General features: G+C 32.4%; 2 protein-coding genes across 2 annotated transcripts; both read right to left on the bottom strand.

Annotated features, from left to right (window-relative positions):
- Positions 1–7,406: 7,406 nt before the first annotated feature.
- LOC127798995 (histone H3.2) lies at positions 7,407–8,895 on the bottom strand. The gene has a single exon (XM_052332664.1). The coding sequence runs from the start codon at positions 8,860–8,862 to the stop codon at positions 8,452–8,454; it is 411 nt and encodes a 136-aa protein (XP_052188624.1). The 5' UTR covers positions 8,863–8,895; the 3' UTR covers positions 7,407–8,451.
- Positions 8,896–15,036: 6,141 nt separating this feature from the next.
- On the bottom strand, positions 15,037–15,696 carry LOC127799713 (vacuolar iron transporter homolog 4-like). The gene has a single exon (XM_052333935.1). The coding sequence runs from the start codon at positions 15,694–15,696 to the stop codon at positions 15,037–15,039; it is 660 nt and encodes a 219-aa protein (XP_052189895.1).
- Positions 15,697–18,086: the final 2,390 nt, after the last annotated feature.

The raw sequence follows: 18,086 nt of genomic DNA on the forward strand, positions 1-18,086 counted from the left end.
TATGAACTATTGTAAGATAATGATGTTATTATTTGGTAGTTTGTAATTCGTATTTCGGTGTAGAAATACCTTGTATGAAACTAGTGGTAAGCCATGGTATTTTGATGTTAATGTATCCGTTGCGTTATAAATTGTCTCTTTTAGTTGTTAAGACTATTGATCTTGTTAGTTAAACGGGCAAGACTGGGATTCTCAAGATTTTTATCTGCATATGAAGATTGTTCTTGAAATCACCACGCGTGATGAACTTGGAAAAAAATAAAAAGATTCTCGGGAATTCTCTTATAGTGACGCGCCCGTGTAAGGCAGGGTGTTACATTTATAATTATCAATTAGGAGCTATGCTCAATCAAGTATTGTGTTCTTCTCAATCAAATAATCTTATTCTTCAATCAAGTAAGCTTGTTTTGAACAAAGAATTCTCTGTATTTTCTGTGTAATTGACTGATAGATATATTCCACTCAAATATTAGCATGGTTTGAGAAAAATTCCAAACATGCTTGATTGATTTTTTAATCTAAAGTCAAAAGTGTTAATTAACGATGGTATACCTTTATTTGAGTAAAAACATGACATAAATCAAACATCAAAAGTGATTAGATTGAATAACCAAGTTACAATTGTATTTGGCTTTGGTGTGAGCTATAAAATTGAGTATTTAGTAACCCACTTGAGTGAGAATCTTTGAACGAAGTATTAAACTCTATATTTGGAACATCAATCGAGTGAGAAGTTTATGTAATCAAGTGATGCTATGATGTAATCGAGTATTTAGTGTTCCAATTTGAGTGAAAAGCATTGAATAAAGTGTTATTCTCAGTATTTGGAAAAGAAATTGAGTAGGAGAATTATATAATCAAGTGATGCTATGTATACTCAAGTATTAAAAATATGCAATCGAGTGAAAATGCTTTGGCAATCTAGTAAGAAAAAGGCCCACTTTTGTAGATTTTATCCGACAGAAACTAGAAACAAAATTAATCAACTATCACAATCTACCAATTGATTGGAGGATTGATCCACTTCAGTGACAGTGTACTAAAATAAAAAATTATAACCATTAAACTACCCATTATAGATAACTAAAAAGTGTACAGTTTTAGTTCTAATAGTTATAAAAAGGTTGTCTAAATATTCTTTGAGTATAATTTATATATCTAACCATTGAGATAAAAAAGAACGGAATATATTTTACAAATATTGCAAGTTTTTCCCAACGAACAAAAGGCTAAGGGTTAGGAGAAAAGAAAAGCTATAAAAGGCAGATGGGTTTCAAAAAGAAGACTTGTTGATGCTGAGTTAAATTTCTCCACTGTCATTCTCAAGCAAAAAAAACCCTCAAATCATATATCTTATATCAAAAAGAGAGAGAGACAGTGTGTGTGTTCTTTTCTACTCATCCTTTTTAATCTCTTATTTGTTTGTGAGAAGCTACCTTCATTGTTTAAATTCAATCTTGTAAATGCTTCTCTAAGTGGTTAATTTGTATCCTTCACTTTTATTGTTACGGTTAGTGCTTTAGCCCATAAAAAGTACTATGTAAGAAATTATGACTGCTCCTTATAAAAGCTGTTTGTATTCAATTACTATTGATCCATTGAAAAAATAAAGGTTATAGCTACATCGATGAAAAAATGAGATTATAGTTGAACTTGTAAAAGTTAAATAGATTGTTGAAATCCTTGGTGAGGAGCCAAGAGAGTGGAGTAGGCTAGGTTGAATCAAAACACTATAAAATTTTTGTGTGTTGTATTGTTTATTTTGATTTTCATTTAAGCATTTACATCTTACATCTTACAAGTTTGTTATTGTTTTAAAGTCGTAAAAATATATATGTTCTCAAATTATAACTTACAGAAATTGTATTCCAAAGCATAAATTGTTTAAAACATTTGTAAATATTTTAAAAAATAAAAATATTTTTTAAACACCTTATTTACCTCCCATCTTGAGTGCATATTTATTTTTACCAAGAAATCAAGAAGATTAAAAACTTAATGAGTATCAAATAATAGATCATATGTTAATTGAATATTGCCTATGGAAATCTAGTTTGGTCTTCATTTGAGGACAATACTTGAGTACTAGAGTTCATTACTTGAGTAATTATATTAAAAAGTTAAGGTTATAAAACATCAAAAAAATTTAATCAAGTAATGCTTTACATTACTCGAGTAATATGTAGAGAAATTGAGAGATTCAAAGTATTAATTGAATAATGATTTGCATTACTTGAATAACCGGCAAAGGAATTGAGAATTAACTTCAAAGAATTAGTTGAGTAATGTTGTACATTACTTGAGTAACCTATAAATAAACGGAGATATTCAAAATCTTACTTGAGTAATAGATATATTGCTCAAATAACTTGAAAATGTTCAAAATATATTTAAAATCTTACTCAAGTAATAATCCAAATATAATACTTGAGTAACTTTGGCTCCAAATGAGTAATTCATTTTTTTTTTTTTTTTTGTGCATTACTCAAGTAACCTTCTTACAATACTCGAGTAATATGACCCACAAAACTTTAAATTCAAATTTTCTACCCATTGGGCCGCACTTAATGCAATTTGAAACAACATTTAATGCTCTCAAATCAAATCTCTACTACATTTTCTTTTAACATACCTTTGATTTTTTGGAGATTACAAGTACTAATATGTTTTATTTTCAAAATATAATGTTTTCTCTATGATTATCCATAGGGAGATGATCCATCTTTGTAACTTGCAAAGCTAAAAGTTTATATATATCCACATCAGTTACACGAAAAAGATGACGAGAAGAAAAAGAAGAGAGCAAGAAACAAGTTGAAAAAGAAAAAGAGCCTTGTCATCCATAGAGAACAAGTCATTTATTTTTGGTCTCTGTGAGAAAACTTAGAGTGTATTTTTATTTGTGTTAAACTTATTTTTTGAGGACCCCTAGTACTGAGAGTGTTTTTCTCTCCATCTGTATTTCATTCTATCTTGTAAAGTTATTGTTTTAGTCTTTGAAAAAATATTATAAGTGGGTTATTGCTTCAGTCCCTTGAAAAAACGTTGTCAGAAAATTAGTGCTTGAGTTTGTGAAAAAACAAAAGGTTAATGCTTGAACTTGTAAAAGAAAAAAAAAAACACAAGATTATTGAAAAGTGATTGTATAGAGAATAGTACTTATCGCACTCCAATAGTAGATTTGCAAATCTTTATTTGTTTTTTTCATTCTTATTTATCTTTATTATATATTTTAATCTTATAATATTTTGTAAAGATTATTTCACTATTTTCTTAAATTTGAATTTCGATTATTTATACCTGATATTTTCGCCTCATATTTTACTCCCTATACATATAATTTACACTATTTTAAAAGAGAAAGCAAACAATTTTAGTGTAATGACCCGTTAGTGGGTTTGGGGGAGATATAAGGGAATAAAATATTTATTTTATTTGAGTCATAATTTTTAAAAAGATTACGTGTGATATCTTTAAATGGTTTGGCAAAGAAGGCAACACAATAGAAAAGTCAATGATTTGACTTTGTTAGAAAGGGGACCCACGATAAGTTGAGGTGTGCCATAAAATGTTATTAGGAATTTATGTAGTTTATTGAATGTCTAAAGTGCCCTTGGAATGTGAGCTATTTCCATTTAAGTTGATATGCCATGGGGGAGGCATTTAAGTAACTTGCCATGTGTGTATGTGTATATATATAAGAAGGTTGCAAGAGATAAGGCAATTGGAGAGATAAGAAGAAATGGGGGAGGGGCAACCATGATCGGGAGAGCTTGGGAGGAAAGCTAGGGCTTCTTCTTCTTCCACGTCTTCTTTTCTTCCTTGCTATTTGAGGACCCCGGGTTAGGGTGCGGGTGCAAGCGTGAGAGACAGCTTCTTCCTTTCAGTTGTTTAGCTCCGCCGATTTCTTCTCTCAATTTATTTCAAGGCAAGTCCTTCTTGCATCTCCTTTTGATATTCAAGTTCTTTAATCTCCCATTTTAGTTGAGCACTTTGTTGCTTCCATTTTGGTTGTTGTTTTGTGGAAACTAGTATTTGTTTTGGAAGAAGGGTTTCAACCTGGTTGTTTGTACTTCGTGTGTTTTTTCTTGGAATTATGGTAAATTGAGCCTATGGTCTAAATGAGGTCTTGATTCACCTCATCTTTTCAAAGGAATGATGTATTTTAGGGTTAGGATTGGAGCTATGTAGGTTTTGGTTGATTTTGGGAGCATTATGTTCGTTCGTTTTCATTTTTGGGTCTCAGAAATTGACTTTTATGAGTGGAAATCGACTCTGTATATCAAGCTCTTCGTTGGGTTGGCTAAATTGATGTAGAAGTCGACTTTTTCTCCCAAAATTTGACTTTTCAATTCCAAAAGTCAACTTCTCGAAAGTCGACTTCCCAATTTCAAAAGTCGACTTTCTATTTTAGACTGAGCATGTTCTACTATTTTGTGTATAACTTTTAGTAGAAAAATTACAATCGAGATCCTTTTGTTGTGTTGTAAACTAAACTCGATAAGATTATATTTGGTATAGATTTTGAATTATTTGACCAAGTTTTGAATGGTTTCTTCTTGGTCCCAAAATATATCTAGATGTTCTTGAAAATAATTATGCATTCATTTGTGAGGTGTTGTGTGAGTTTGGGATTCATGGTAGGCATGTTTGAGCATGGTAATGAGCTAGTATTGGGCCATATAGAGACTCGTGATTGGGGATCATTAAGCATGTATGACTTAAATAGGAAGTATTTGGGGGTTAAAGGTACATGTAAAGGCTTGTAAATGAGTAAGGAAGTGGAATCGTTGGAGTTATGAGTTGGGAGGTAGATCTCGCAAAGGTTCCTATGACGTGTGGACATTTGCCTTGAGGATGTTTTTGTGAGTGTGGTTATAGTTCCAAAAAAGATAGTAAGTGTAGTATGAAACTATGTACAAGTATACTCCATGTGGTTGATTATGATTCTGAAAAATAAGAGGTGTAATTATATGGAATGTCATCCCTTCTTGTCTAGAACACCCTGACAATGAGGTCACTGCATACTTGGTGTGTGGTATTGTTGGCGGGTGCCAGCTTGACAAGAGTGAGTGGAACGCGGATCAAGAGTGTTGTTATGATGAGGTCACTGCATATTTGGCATGTGGTATCATAGATGTGTGCTCGTGCTGCAAAACTGAGTTGGTTGATGATCCCACTATGATAAGACCATTACATACTTAGCGTGTGGTATCATAGATGGGTGCTGGTTGGCAAGGGGTTGCAAAGTGGGCTGAGGGCACTGCTATGATGAGGTTATTGCATATTTGGAATGTGGTATCATAGGCGTGTACTAATACCGCAGGTTGAGAGCGGGCTGAGGGCACCATTACAGTGAGACCACTGCATACCTAGCGTGTGATACCGTTGATGTTTACTAGCACTACAGAATGGATTGAATTTATAGGATAAGTTGAGTTGCCTCGTGATGAGGATATTATGTTGCTGCAATATAATGAGTGTTGTGTTTAGAGCATTATAAGACTTTTGGAGACTACATGGTAGTAAGGGTTCCGAATGATGCTTTATTCATGATATGGTGGGAGGTTGTTATTGGTATGGATTATGTTAATCCTTGTTATGTCTTTATTTGTGATGTTCCATATTTCACTCCTACCAGATCTTATTGGTTATGCCTTGCCGAGTCTCATTTATAATATATCTCATGCTCCATTTTGTTGTATTATATTTCCTAGGCCTTGCGACTCATTTTTTCTCTTTACATCATTCCAGGTTCAGGAAAGAGTGAGAGGGGTCCATGTGGGGCATGATCAGTTGGATTAGATGTGTGAAGAGCTCACCTGAATAAAAGATCTTGGGGGCATTGTTAGCTTGTGCCATGTTAGAGGATGTATTTTATTATTTGGGCTTGTTGTATTTCTTTTGTGACAGAGTATCAACATGTAAATAAAGATGCTTACTCTCTTTTGTATGAAAAATAGTAATGGGTTCATGACTAGTTGTTGTTGATGGTACACATGTTATGGATTGAGTTTCATTTTGTATACATCTTGTGTGAACTTTCTTTCAAAATTCTTTTGTTAGCGAGATTTTTGGAAGTGGGCTCTCGCAATTTGGTAGCTAAGCCTTTATATTGGACTTCTAAGTCGTTAGATTTAGAAATCCAATTCACCCCTTTTTAGATTACCTTATCGTTGGAGTCAATAATTTATAATTCTCAACTTTTTTTTTTTTTCATATATTACATATTAAAAAGTGGGACCAAAATGGTTCGCATTTGGTGCCGGCCACAATTGGCTAGGCCAACTACGTGCCTTGGGCAGCTAGGCATGCGGACCCCTAGCCTTGTGCAAAATCCTTCTTTTTTTTTCCTTTTATTATTATATATATATTTAGCATTATTATATTTTTTTCTTTTCCATTTAATTAACATATATATATATGCCACAAATATACTTAAATATATCTTTGATTATCATCTTGATCCAATACACCATTATGCAAGTTTAATTTAACTACGCCTCTAAGACAAATCGAACAGTCAGATGAACAATATGCTAATATTAATTCAGTGGATTACGAGTTCAATTTTCGCCTTACATAAGGGCTAAAGGGCTAACTTGTAATTTATCTCTCTTAACATAATCGAGAGCACAAGTACCGAAGACCACGTAAGGACAATTATTCCAAATTTAATTTAATTGCACATTTAATCTAATTTATTATTTTTTTAATATTTTTTAAATCACTGTTCAATTCGTAAAAATAAAACCTCACTAGTCCCTTTTCCACCTTTATAAAATTATTTTTCACCTACCTTTTATTCTCAAACTGTTTCTCATATTTATTATATTACTTTTTAAATAAAAAATAAAATTACAAATCAGTACAAATTAAATTAAAATGTTAAAAGACTAAAAAAGACACAAAACCAGCTATGATTTTTTTTGCGAAAAATTGGTCATGAAAACTATACTGTTTAATAAATATGTTTTAATAACTTTCTATATAACTTATAATTACAAAAATAAGTAATTAATATGAAAAAATATTTATTTTAACAAAAGAAAGAAAAAAATGAGAAATTTGATTAGGTTTTTATATGAACATAGAAAAAATTAAAATTTACATTAATTCTTTTAAAAGAATTTAATAAAAATATTAAAATAAAAAATTTGTAACTCAATCCAAGCTCGCCATTTTAGTGAGATTAAGCTAAAAAAAATTTAAAATGTTATCAAATATTTAATTTTAAAATTAGAACTCAAATTCAAATCAGCATCCCACCTCAATGCCAAACAGACACTCCCTCGTTGAACTTTAGCCACTTTTTCACATGCCGTCCATCGGCTGTTGCATCTTAGTCGATCCAGGCTGAAAGGTAACAAAAAGAGATTTGATGACTTCCAATTTGTATTTTAGCTGACATGAGATTTCAATTCGCAAATTTCTGAAACTTCACTTTAGGCGGCCATGAGAGAACAAATCAGAACCATTACAGTCGTACCAAACAAAAAACCCAAGGAAAATCTAACATATTGATGGGGGAAAGAGAGAAATCAAAGATTCATTAGCTCTTTCTATTTGATTAAATTTGTAAGGAATGAACACAATAATACAACAAACACCATATGATATGAAGCACAAAAATGAATAATTAAGAACAAAATAATTAACACACCAGATATGTAATTTTTAACATAAAAAATCCCTTCTAATGCAAAAGAATAAAAATCACCAAACCCAATAATCCACTCTAAATTTCCACTATGAATAATAAACAATTATAAATGATTGTTCAACAACAACTTTTATTACACAATCACAAATCAACTAATTGTCATAAATAATTCCAAAACATAATACAAAAAAAAAAATTATCAAAATTATTCTACTATTATAAAATATAAAAGTAGAATTGTAAAGCTTAAATAAACTATCTAATTATTTAGGTTGAAATCTAAATGTCATTTGGACTTCAATCTAAACAATTAAATCATTATTTGAGTTCTACAATTTCAATTTTATACTCTATAACAATAATTTAATTTTAATAATATCCTTTATCTTCTTTTTTATATTATATTTTAAAATTATTCATCACAATTAGCTAATTTATAATAAAGTACTAAATGTTGCTATTAAACAATCATTTGAAATTATTTATTATTCATAATAGGGTTTTGAAATAAACCATTAAATCTTGTGATTTGTATCATTTCACTTTGAAAAAAAAAATTATATTAAAAACCATGCATCTCACATGTCAATTATTTTGTTCTTGCTTAACTCATTTTTATACTCCATATATTATGATGTTTAGTGTGCCATTGTATTCACTACTCAAGAATTTAATAAAATAAATAAAGCTAGTAAATCTTTGGGTAGTCTCTTTCTCCCATCACACACACACACACACATATATATATATATATATATATTCTTGAAACCGTAGAATCCGTCCAAAACTCAAGCCCTTTCGCCTCGAATCCTCCTGGCGAGCTGAATATCCTTCGGCATAATTGTGACTCTCTTGGCGTGAATCGCACACAGATTCGTGTCCTCAAACAGTCCGACCAAGTACGCCTCTGCCGCCTCCTGGAGGGCAGCGACGGCGCTGCTCTGGAAGCGGAGATCGGTCTTAAAGTCCTGAGCAATCTCGCGGACCAGCCGCTGGAACGGCAGCTTCCGGATCAAAAGCTCCGTGCTCTTCTGGTATTTCCTGATCTCCCTTAGCGCCACCGTCCCTGGCCGGAACCTATGCGGCTTCTTCACTCCGCCGGTCGCCGGAGCGGACTTCCGCGCAGCCTTCGTCGCCAGCTGCTTCCTAGGCGCCTTCCCGCCGGTGGACTTCCGAGCAGTTTGCTTCGTTCGTGCCATGAAAAAGAAAGTGCGAGAAAGTTCTAAAGGAAAATTAAGATTAGAACGACTTGAGATGGGCTAAACCAATTTACAGAGGCGTATATATAGGTGAGGAAGAAGGTGCCAAAATTTGAAACATTTGGAGGCAATGAGTGGCGCGAGCAAATTCTGAGCGTTGGATATCAAGAAAATCGAACGGCTACGATCAGGTTTTTTGGGAGCGCACGGATTGCGATCCGTCTTCAAAAAGCTGGCGCCAGTTTCATTTTTTATGCATTGATAAGCACAAAAATAGGACTCCACATTAATCCATGCATAATTTGCATACTATTTTTATATATAATTTGATATATTAATATATTAAAGATTCACTTCTTATTACCAAAATATAACAATTAAAATTTTTAGTAAAGGAGAGCTAGAGTTGAGATAAAGCGAAATAGACAACTGATAAGAGTTTCTTGAACTTATTCGTAGGTAAAAATTCTTTGAGTGAGATGAGAAATTTCCTGAGTAAGATGAAAAATTCCAATAGCAATAGACAAAAGGGTAATTAAGTAATTTTACCCTTTAGGAATTTTTACCTATGAATTTTTAAGGGTTATTCCTCAAGGAATTTTTACCTTCGAAATGGGCAGCTGGTAGGAGTTCCTTTAGGAATTTTTATCTACGAATTTTTCAGTTCATTTTCTTCAAGTTGAGCTTATTTGTAGATGGATTAAGAGGCCTTTTAAGGGTTATTTGGGCTACCTATTTCATAAAGAATAAGGCCCAATTGGACCTAAGAAAACTAGCCTAAAAATCTAATCAAATTAAGTCCACATCTTACAAAAATTCCGAAATGATAATTCTTGATATTTTAAGGGATTATTTTGTATTGAATATGGGATCTAAACTTTTGAATGAAACATGGGTGGCATGAAACATGAAGAGGAAAACATGGAGAAGAAAACATGAAGGAGGAAATTATGGAGGTAGGGTATCCCATGTTTTAAGGAGGAAATTAAGGAAACGAAGAAATAGATGAGTATAAATAGAGAAGAAATGTTGGAAAATTGAGAGAGTCTGAGTTGAGAGAGATTGAAGGATTGAAAATTTTGAGCACTCTTGGTGGAAGATTTCTTCAAGAATTAGTGACAACATTTTTGGAGAAAGAAATCCTATACATCAAAAGAGTTTTATTCTCTTCTTTCGTTTCCTTTAAATTCTATATTTATGTTCATTTGTTTTGTTATGGATTCTATCGTTTGTAATATGAACTAAACTTTATAACTAGGGTGTTTTGATGTAACTTAAATATAATAATTTGATTTTCATGGATTGATTTTCTTTATTCATACAAGTGTTTATTATTGTACTTAATGCTATCAAATACTTGGCCAATATTTGATTGATATGTTGATATAAATTTAGACTGAAAGGAAAAATCTATAATTTGATTTAGATAATAAACACCACAAGAATATAATTGAAACAGAAGTAAAAATTTGACTTGTGTGGTTAATTATCATTGCATGAAAAATTAAATTTGGATTATCAACTATTTAAATTAAATTAGATTAATTAGCTAAAATTGAAATGCCCTAGTGTTTCAAAATACCCTAGTGTTCTCTAAATCTTGAAATTCTCCATATTTACATTATGTGTTATTTTTTTATTTTCTTAAATTAATTCTCTTTAATCAATTGTTTACATAACATTTGGATTAATATAATTTTGGTAATTATCACTTGATCCTCGTGGGAACGATACTCTACTCACTACTCTATTACTTGTGCTATTTGTACACTTGCAAAAAATCTTCATCATGGACATGTTGGCCCGGGAATGATTGCAATATCTTGGTTAGGGCTTCCACAAAGGGGAAGGAACTCATGACATTTGACATATTTGCATTTGCACACGTATACTCTTTCTTTCCACTGAACCATTTCACTTAGATAAATTTATCTAACTTGGGTATTCATACCTCTGGGATATTCGATGTCCCAGGCAAATCCAACATTCCAAGTACTCCGAGCTCGAGCTCAAGGAAAGGCAAGAAGGTGACAGACATTTAGACCCTGTATTTTAGTTTCGTTATTTTTGTACGAACTGCAGTTTAAACGTTGTACTATAAGTAGCAACTAGGTTACCTAGATTAAGGTATGTACAAGGCTTATATTATGTGGTTATATTATGAGTTGTATGTGAATAACACTCATCGAGGCGCCGAGAGTATGTTTGGTAAGTGTCGTGGAAACATGTTCAGGTACATGATTTATATTAAATCTCATAGGAATCCCAAACACTTCAAGTTTGATCATAGCATTCTCTATCTCGAGATTCCTCTAACACCCCATATGTGTTATAATGTTCTTTGCTAGACGAGAATGAGGGTGCTACACTTTGTATCTAGCCTTCAAGAATAACTAACGAAGATCGTTTACAGTTGTAAGTTTTAGCAAAATTATCAATCAATTACTTAAAACTTTTAACTGCATTTTCAAATTTTAATATAATTTATCAACTGTCTATGGAAACTATCAATAGTTTCTCTTTGGGAAAGATTAACGGCTGTTTTTCTACAGATTGATTTTTACTATTTTTTATCTCCAACATGTAGAAATATTTGAAGGGATGTCAAAGGCTATAAATAAAAGACTCTTTGAAGTTCAAAGAAGAAGAAGATTAAAGAGAAAAAGATTGGCTTACACATTTCCAGATTTCACTATTGTATTGAGCTTCGTTGTTCATCTTCCAATATTCTGTCAAAAGCTTGTTCTTATTTTGTAAAATCTTTTTAGCCTTGTTGTAATAAGATATCATTTTGAGATTCTTATGTGTTGAGAGTTGTATCTTAATTTCATCTTTCATTGTAAGTTTCAAGAGTTTTCTAGTTGGAGGTGCTAATAGGCTAATTAGATAACTAAGTAGTTGTATTGGATTGTGGTTTGCAATTGAATATTTGTTTCGAGAATTAAAAATCTTTAGTTGGGTACTAGAGTAGTGGATGTAGGTTGGCAAGAGCCAAACCACTATAAATTTCTTGTATCTCTTGTGCATTTATTCTTTTCCAAGCATTGCATTGTATTTTCACTTGCAAACTTTTATTATATCATCATTCAAATCTAGTTCCCTTTCGAAAATCTTTTCAAAATATAAAATTTTTTAATCACCGTATTCACCCCGAGTGGATTGTGCCATCTTCTATTTCATTCTAACAAAAATAAAGTGTAATAAATGCACATTATATAAAAAATAGGTACATTTATTACACCTTATAATAAGTGTCCTTAACATTACCCAATCTTGTATTATAAACAGTGAATTGACTATTCACCTCCTAAACTTTGGTCATTTGATTCAAACACTGACCCAATTAGTCACTAAATTTTTCAAAAAATAGCCACAACACCCTCTTTCTTTATTTATGACGCTAATTAAATTGATTATACACCTTATAAAATTTGGGTCTTATGGCCAAACACCCATTGATTTGGTAAAAAAAAAAAAGAAGTTTAAGAGGTATTTAAACTAAAGATTCAAAGTTCAGTGAGTATCCGGGCCAAAAACCCAAATTTTATAGGTTGTATAGTCAATTTCCTTAATATTGTTAGTAACAAAGGGAGTATTATGGCTAATTTTAAAAAAATTGAAGACTAATTAGATTAATTTTAAGGTTTAGAGGGACTAAATATCTAACGCTCACAGAATATATGGTTAATTTATCTTATTATAAATTTGTAACTTTAATTGACAATCAATAAAAATTTATAGTTTTGTTATCAAATAAAAAAATAAATCATAAGAACTTAATTAGTTATTAACTAAATCACTTTAAATAACTTTAAAAATTATCAAATCATAATCCATCACTACTGATTCTATAAAATTAGGATTTAGCAATTTAGTAATTGAATGGTTCAACTTTTTCTTGGGCATCCCTAATTTTAATGAGTCACTTTCAAAACAGTTGCATTTAGCATTCTCTAATTTGGCAACTGAATAGATTTTTTCCTTTTATATGATCTTGTTTCAGGTGTACATGATTAAATGTGGTTTCAATTTAGGGAAATTTGAAAAAATAGAGCGTTCGTCAAGAAAATAATAAAAAATATGACACTTCAAATTTTTTTGGAAAGGGACTTTTGGAATAGACAAAGGACAAAAATTCCCTTGTCTCTTTCTTCTTCATTAATTCATCATTTTCTTCCATTGTAATCCTCATTCCTTTCGTACCACCAACATTCATCACCACATATGATAGAAGATGTCATCGGACTCAGTTTCTCCTAGAGACACGAAAGACTACGGGACCCAAACAGCTTCCACCGCTACTAGATTTTTAGTCCAAATCGCAAACTTTTACGCAAGTGAAAATGTTTATTGTTGTTAATATATTTGATTTATACATAACACTTAAAGTGGAGTATCCCATAAAATTGAAGAACAAGTTACAGAAAAATAATGCTAGTTTGTATGTTTCATCCACTTTGTAATATATAGAAACCATTTCATGTTTTTGTGTAATTTTTGTTATTATTGATATATATTATAATCGATATCTACAACAAATATCTTTGGACAACCAATAGATATCTTTGCATCGATATCTATCAACAACCAACACTACAAAAAATCAAGCATTTAGTGACAGACATAAATTCTTCGCTAAAATTAGCGACAAAGATTAATGACGGAGCAATTTAGTGATAGAATTATCGACGAAATTTTGTTCGTCGCTGAACAGTCATCGCCTCTACCCACCAACAACCACGTGGCGGCGCTGAAATTATTTTCTAGCATGAGGATTTTGCTTGCCTTTCCTAGGGATTGAACCCTGGACCTCCGAGCTCCCCCCTGCGTGCACTACCAGCTGATCTAGAACACTTCTTAGTTTATTAGTTGCATAAAATATTTTTATACTATATTTGTTTAAACTTTTCAGAATTACTTTTTCACCCTTAAAATTTTCCAAACTTATTTTTAAAATATTCCATCACTCATTTTGAATTTCATTTTATTTATTTTTTAATTTTGAGAAACAGGTGTGATCTCGTCGCTAAATTATATATTTTTATTTTTTTTTTTAATTTTAGCGACTGGTGTCACCCCGTCACTAAAATTTAATTAATTATTTATTTATTTATTATTTTTTAAAGATGGGTGTGACCCCGTCGCTAAATTTTATATTTTTATTTATTTATTTTTTAAATTTTAGCGACAGGTGTCACCTCGTAGCTAAAATTTAATTTTTTTTAATTTTTTAGCAACGAGTGTGACTTCGTCGCTAAATTTTATATTTAATTTTTTAAAAATTTTAGCAATGAGTGTCACCCCATTGCTAAAATTTAATATTTTATTTATTTTTTTTTAATTTTTTAGCTATAGGAGTCATCCCGTCGCTAAATTTTATATTTTTTATTTAATCTTTTTTTAAATTTTAGAAATGGGTGTCATCTCGTCGCTAAGATTTAATTTTTTAGCGACGGATGTGACCCTGTCGCTAAATTTTATAATTTTTATTTAATTTTTTTTAAAAAATTTATCAATGGGTTTAACCTGATGCTAAAATTTAATTTTTTATTTAATTTTTTTTAATTTTTTAGCGACGAAATTTTCGTCACTAATTCCGTTGCTAAATTAAAAAAATATTAAAAAATATTAGCGACAAAAATTCCATTGCTAAAAATTATTTTTCTAATAGTGTAATATCTTTGAATCGATATCTACAATCAATATCTAAAACTAATATTTTTGGACAACCTTTATACTTAGGTTTACACAACCCCCCCAGCTAGAGCCCGAGCTTCTCCTCGATTTTGATCCGAGGACACTGCCTCAAATGTGACGGAGGCGTCCATAGGAGTAGGTTGCCACTCGGGATAACCTCTAGGAGTAACAATCTTTGTACTTGTTTGATGGAGAACTTGCAAAAGGTGAAAAATTAAAAAATAAAATAGAATAGTAGCTTAGACAGAGAAAGTAAAACGCACGATCGCTGTGTAGCGAATTTTGAAAATTTTCACAGCAAATTAATCAATGAGGAAGAAAAAGATAAAAAAATATATAATAGATTAGCAGTTTATTCGAAGAAATGAAGATGCAGAACCGCTGAAAATATCTGAAATCCCAGACAAGATTGTCTGTATACACTGAATATATCTGAAATCCCAGTTAATAAAACAGACGAGACGAACAAATAAACCTTTAGAGCCCACTTGAACCAATAAGCTTGATCAACCCAAAGGTTATGGCCATGGCCAGCCACCCTCCAACTAAAACCCTAACCGCCGACCTAGCCGCCGGCGCCCTCCCTAGAGCCGCCCCCAACCACCCAAACGCGACCAGTGCCAAGGTCACCACCGCCACCACCACCCCCAGTCTCACTTTATACTCCTTTATGAACGCCGCCGCCAGCAGCGGCACTATTGCTCCGCAGGAAAAAGCCAGGCCTGAGGCCGCCGCCGCCCTCACCGGGCTAGACAAACTCTCCTTCTTCTCCTCATCTAATTTCTCGTGACTTTCGTCGCCTACCCGTCTCTTGTCTCGCTTCATTTGAGCCACATCTATGTCCAGCTGCGAGTAAACGGACACAAACTCGCCGATGGCCATGCTGCAAGCGCCGGCCACCAAGCCAGCGAAGCCGGTGAGGATCATGGCCCTGACGTCTTGCTTCACGGCTCCGACCCCCATCATGAGCGAAGCCGTCGACAGCAAGCCGTCGTTGGCTCCTAGAACTGCGGCTCGTAGCCACTGGGAACGCTTGGAGTAGTCGAAATCCGTCTCTTCTACGCTCGTTTGCTTCTCGGCATTGTGAACGGAGACGGCGAATTTGGCATCAACGCCGAGGGTTTGATTGAAAGCCATGGATGGGAAATGAAGAGGGAAACGGAAACATTTTATAAGCACGAAAATTAACAGAAAGAGAGATAAAGACGAGCGTGTGTTGGACACACACCTCGAACGCGAACGGTATTCATAGATATGGTAAATGACTTCTACATACATAACCACTGTTCCACTGAAAGACACAAGTGAAGGATATTTTTGTTATTTGGATAACTAGCGGTTACATTTGGTATTTTTTTATAGAGATTAATTTTTTATTGGGCAACAATTAAAGTATCACAAAAAATATTATAATTCATATCTAAATAGTATTTTTGTTACAGTAAGGAATATATATATATATAGCACAGGTAGGGTTTGCCCATTAAGCCAAAAAGAAAAGGTTAAACATTTTGTTGGATAAGCACTTGGTGTAGTCCATTTATTATATTTTATTTCTGATTTTTAAATATTTTTATTTGTTTGTAATAAATATATAATAATATTTTAAAAACTAATAATATATGAAATTATTTTAAATTTACAAAATAATGTAATGCATATTAATTATCTGAAAATAAGACAGGTCATGTGACCCTGATTAGCATTGCGGTAAATTTGGTTTTGGCAATAATGAAATGGGAAGTGCTTTGCGTGAAGAAATGAAGGGGACACTTTGGTGACTGGTTGGCTCCTTTGCTATAAACAATGTGAAATTAAGTAGCGTGAAGAATGCAACTGAGTTGTATATGGTCTCCTAAATTGGCTAGCCTTTTCTGGGTATCAGCGTCCAGCTACCTGTGTGTATATATATATATATATCAGTACTATATATTCGTGAATGATATAAGATATACCTCATACTATGTGGCTTAAATGGCCCCAAAAGAAACCTAATCTACATGTGCACAACTTAAGTTGAGTTAAAAGACAATAATATTCCTCCTAAAATAAGTTGTTATAATTATGATCCGAAATTTAAATTTAATTGTGATTGAAATTTTAAATTTAACTGTGATTAAGACTTTAAATTTGCTTTTGATTGAGATAGATATACTTGTAATTGAAGATATATCTTTTTCAATGCTTATTAAGATTTATTTTTTTTGTAATTTATATTCTAATTAAAATATAAATTTGTTTAAATCATTATATATATATATAAATGAGTTGTAGATCTATAAATAAGTATCCATTATCTTATAATTATTGCAATTATATCAGTATTATTGGAATAATATTATCATAGTAATATTTTATTTTTTTCTCATAATTTTTTCATGTTAAATTTTTGTATTCGTTTGTGTCCTTGATGATTTGATTGCCGTTTGTTTTTTTTTATTCAAAATCTTAACAAACTAGTATTAGAGTCGTCAGATCAAATCATCAGCATTTTGGTAGATTTTAGCTATTAGATTTGAAACCCTTTATCTTTTTCGTCACCTAAGGTTTCTTGCCATTGTCGCCAATTGTCTGTGCTTTGTCGTCGTTGACCGCCAGCCATCGGTTCACTATCATCGTCGATTGCCTCATCGTTTCCTGCCATCGCCATTGATTTAGTCATTGCAATCAATCGTCGATTCGCCTTTGTCTTCTCCAGCCACGTGTTCATTTTCACCGGCCATTGATTGCAACCAACCGTCAGCCTTTTCTTTCGCCTTCTGCCATCATCGCTAACTTTCGTCCTTTGACTAGCTTCTACCATTGCCATTGATTGTCATTCGTTGTTATTGTCGATTGTTGGCCCCTTATGCCATTTGTTGTTGCCGCTGTCGATTACCTCTTTGCCTTCTGCCACTGTTGAAGATAACTCATGTGCCATCCATCATTGTCGTTGTCTGTTTATCTTTTTGGTCACCATCTTTCTTTTTTGATTGCTGACAATTTCGTCCGTTTGCCTTCATCTTGTTTACCAATCACGTACTATTGTCGCTGATGAGTCCTTCATAGTTGTTGGTCTTTGAACTTTGCCTACCTAGATTTGCCTAAATCCCATAGATCCTAACCTAGATCAATCCATATTTGATCCATTCAGACTAGATTCGATCTCTCAGTTTGCTTAGCCTAAATTCGACATATCCAAATTTGTCTTGTCGAGACTTGTGGTCCAGATTTGTTTTCTAGTTTATTTTTCTATTAGGTCCTTTCTTTATCAATCTTTTAATACTATTTGGGGTTATTTAATCTTGGCAATGACAACTTTGAAATATTAGTTTTTCGAGTGAAGATGCGAGCAATTTTGGCATAGATGGGTTTAAATGATGCGCATATTCTTGATTTAAATGGGTATAAATACATCAGTGAAGATAGAGTTATTAAAGTCAATAAAAATATGTTAGAGTCTAATTTTGTTGTTTATACTTTTGAGTGTGGCTAAAGATATTGACTACAGTGAGTGTTATGTGAATTTGGTTAGTATTTATCACGAA

This window comes from Diospyros lotus, chromosome 4 (genome assembly GCF_014633365.1).
Source record: "Diospyros lotus cultivar Yz01 chromosome 4, ASM1463336v1, whole genome shotgun sequence".
Classification (NCBI taxonomy): Eukaryota; Viridiplantae; Streptophyta; class Magnoliopsida; order Ericales; family Ebenaceae; genus Diospyros; species Diospyros lotus.

What these genes read in the sequence shown, in the direction of transcription:
- LOC127798995 (XM_052332664.1), bottom strand. Translation starts at nt 8,862, where the DNA reads ATGGCACGAACGAAGCAAACTGCTCGGAAGTCCACCGGCGGGAAGGCG.
- LOC127799713 (XM_052333935.1), bottom strand. Translation starts at nt 15,696, where the DNA reads ATGGCTTTCAATCAAACCCTCGGCGTTGATGCCAAATTCGCCGTCTCC.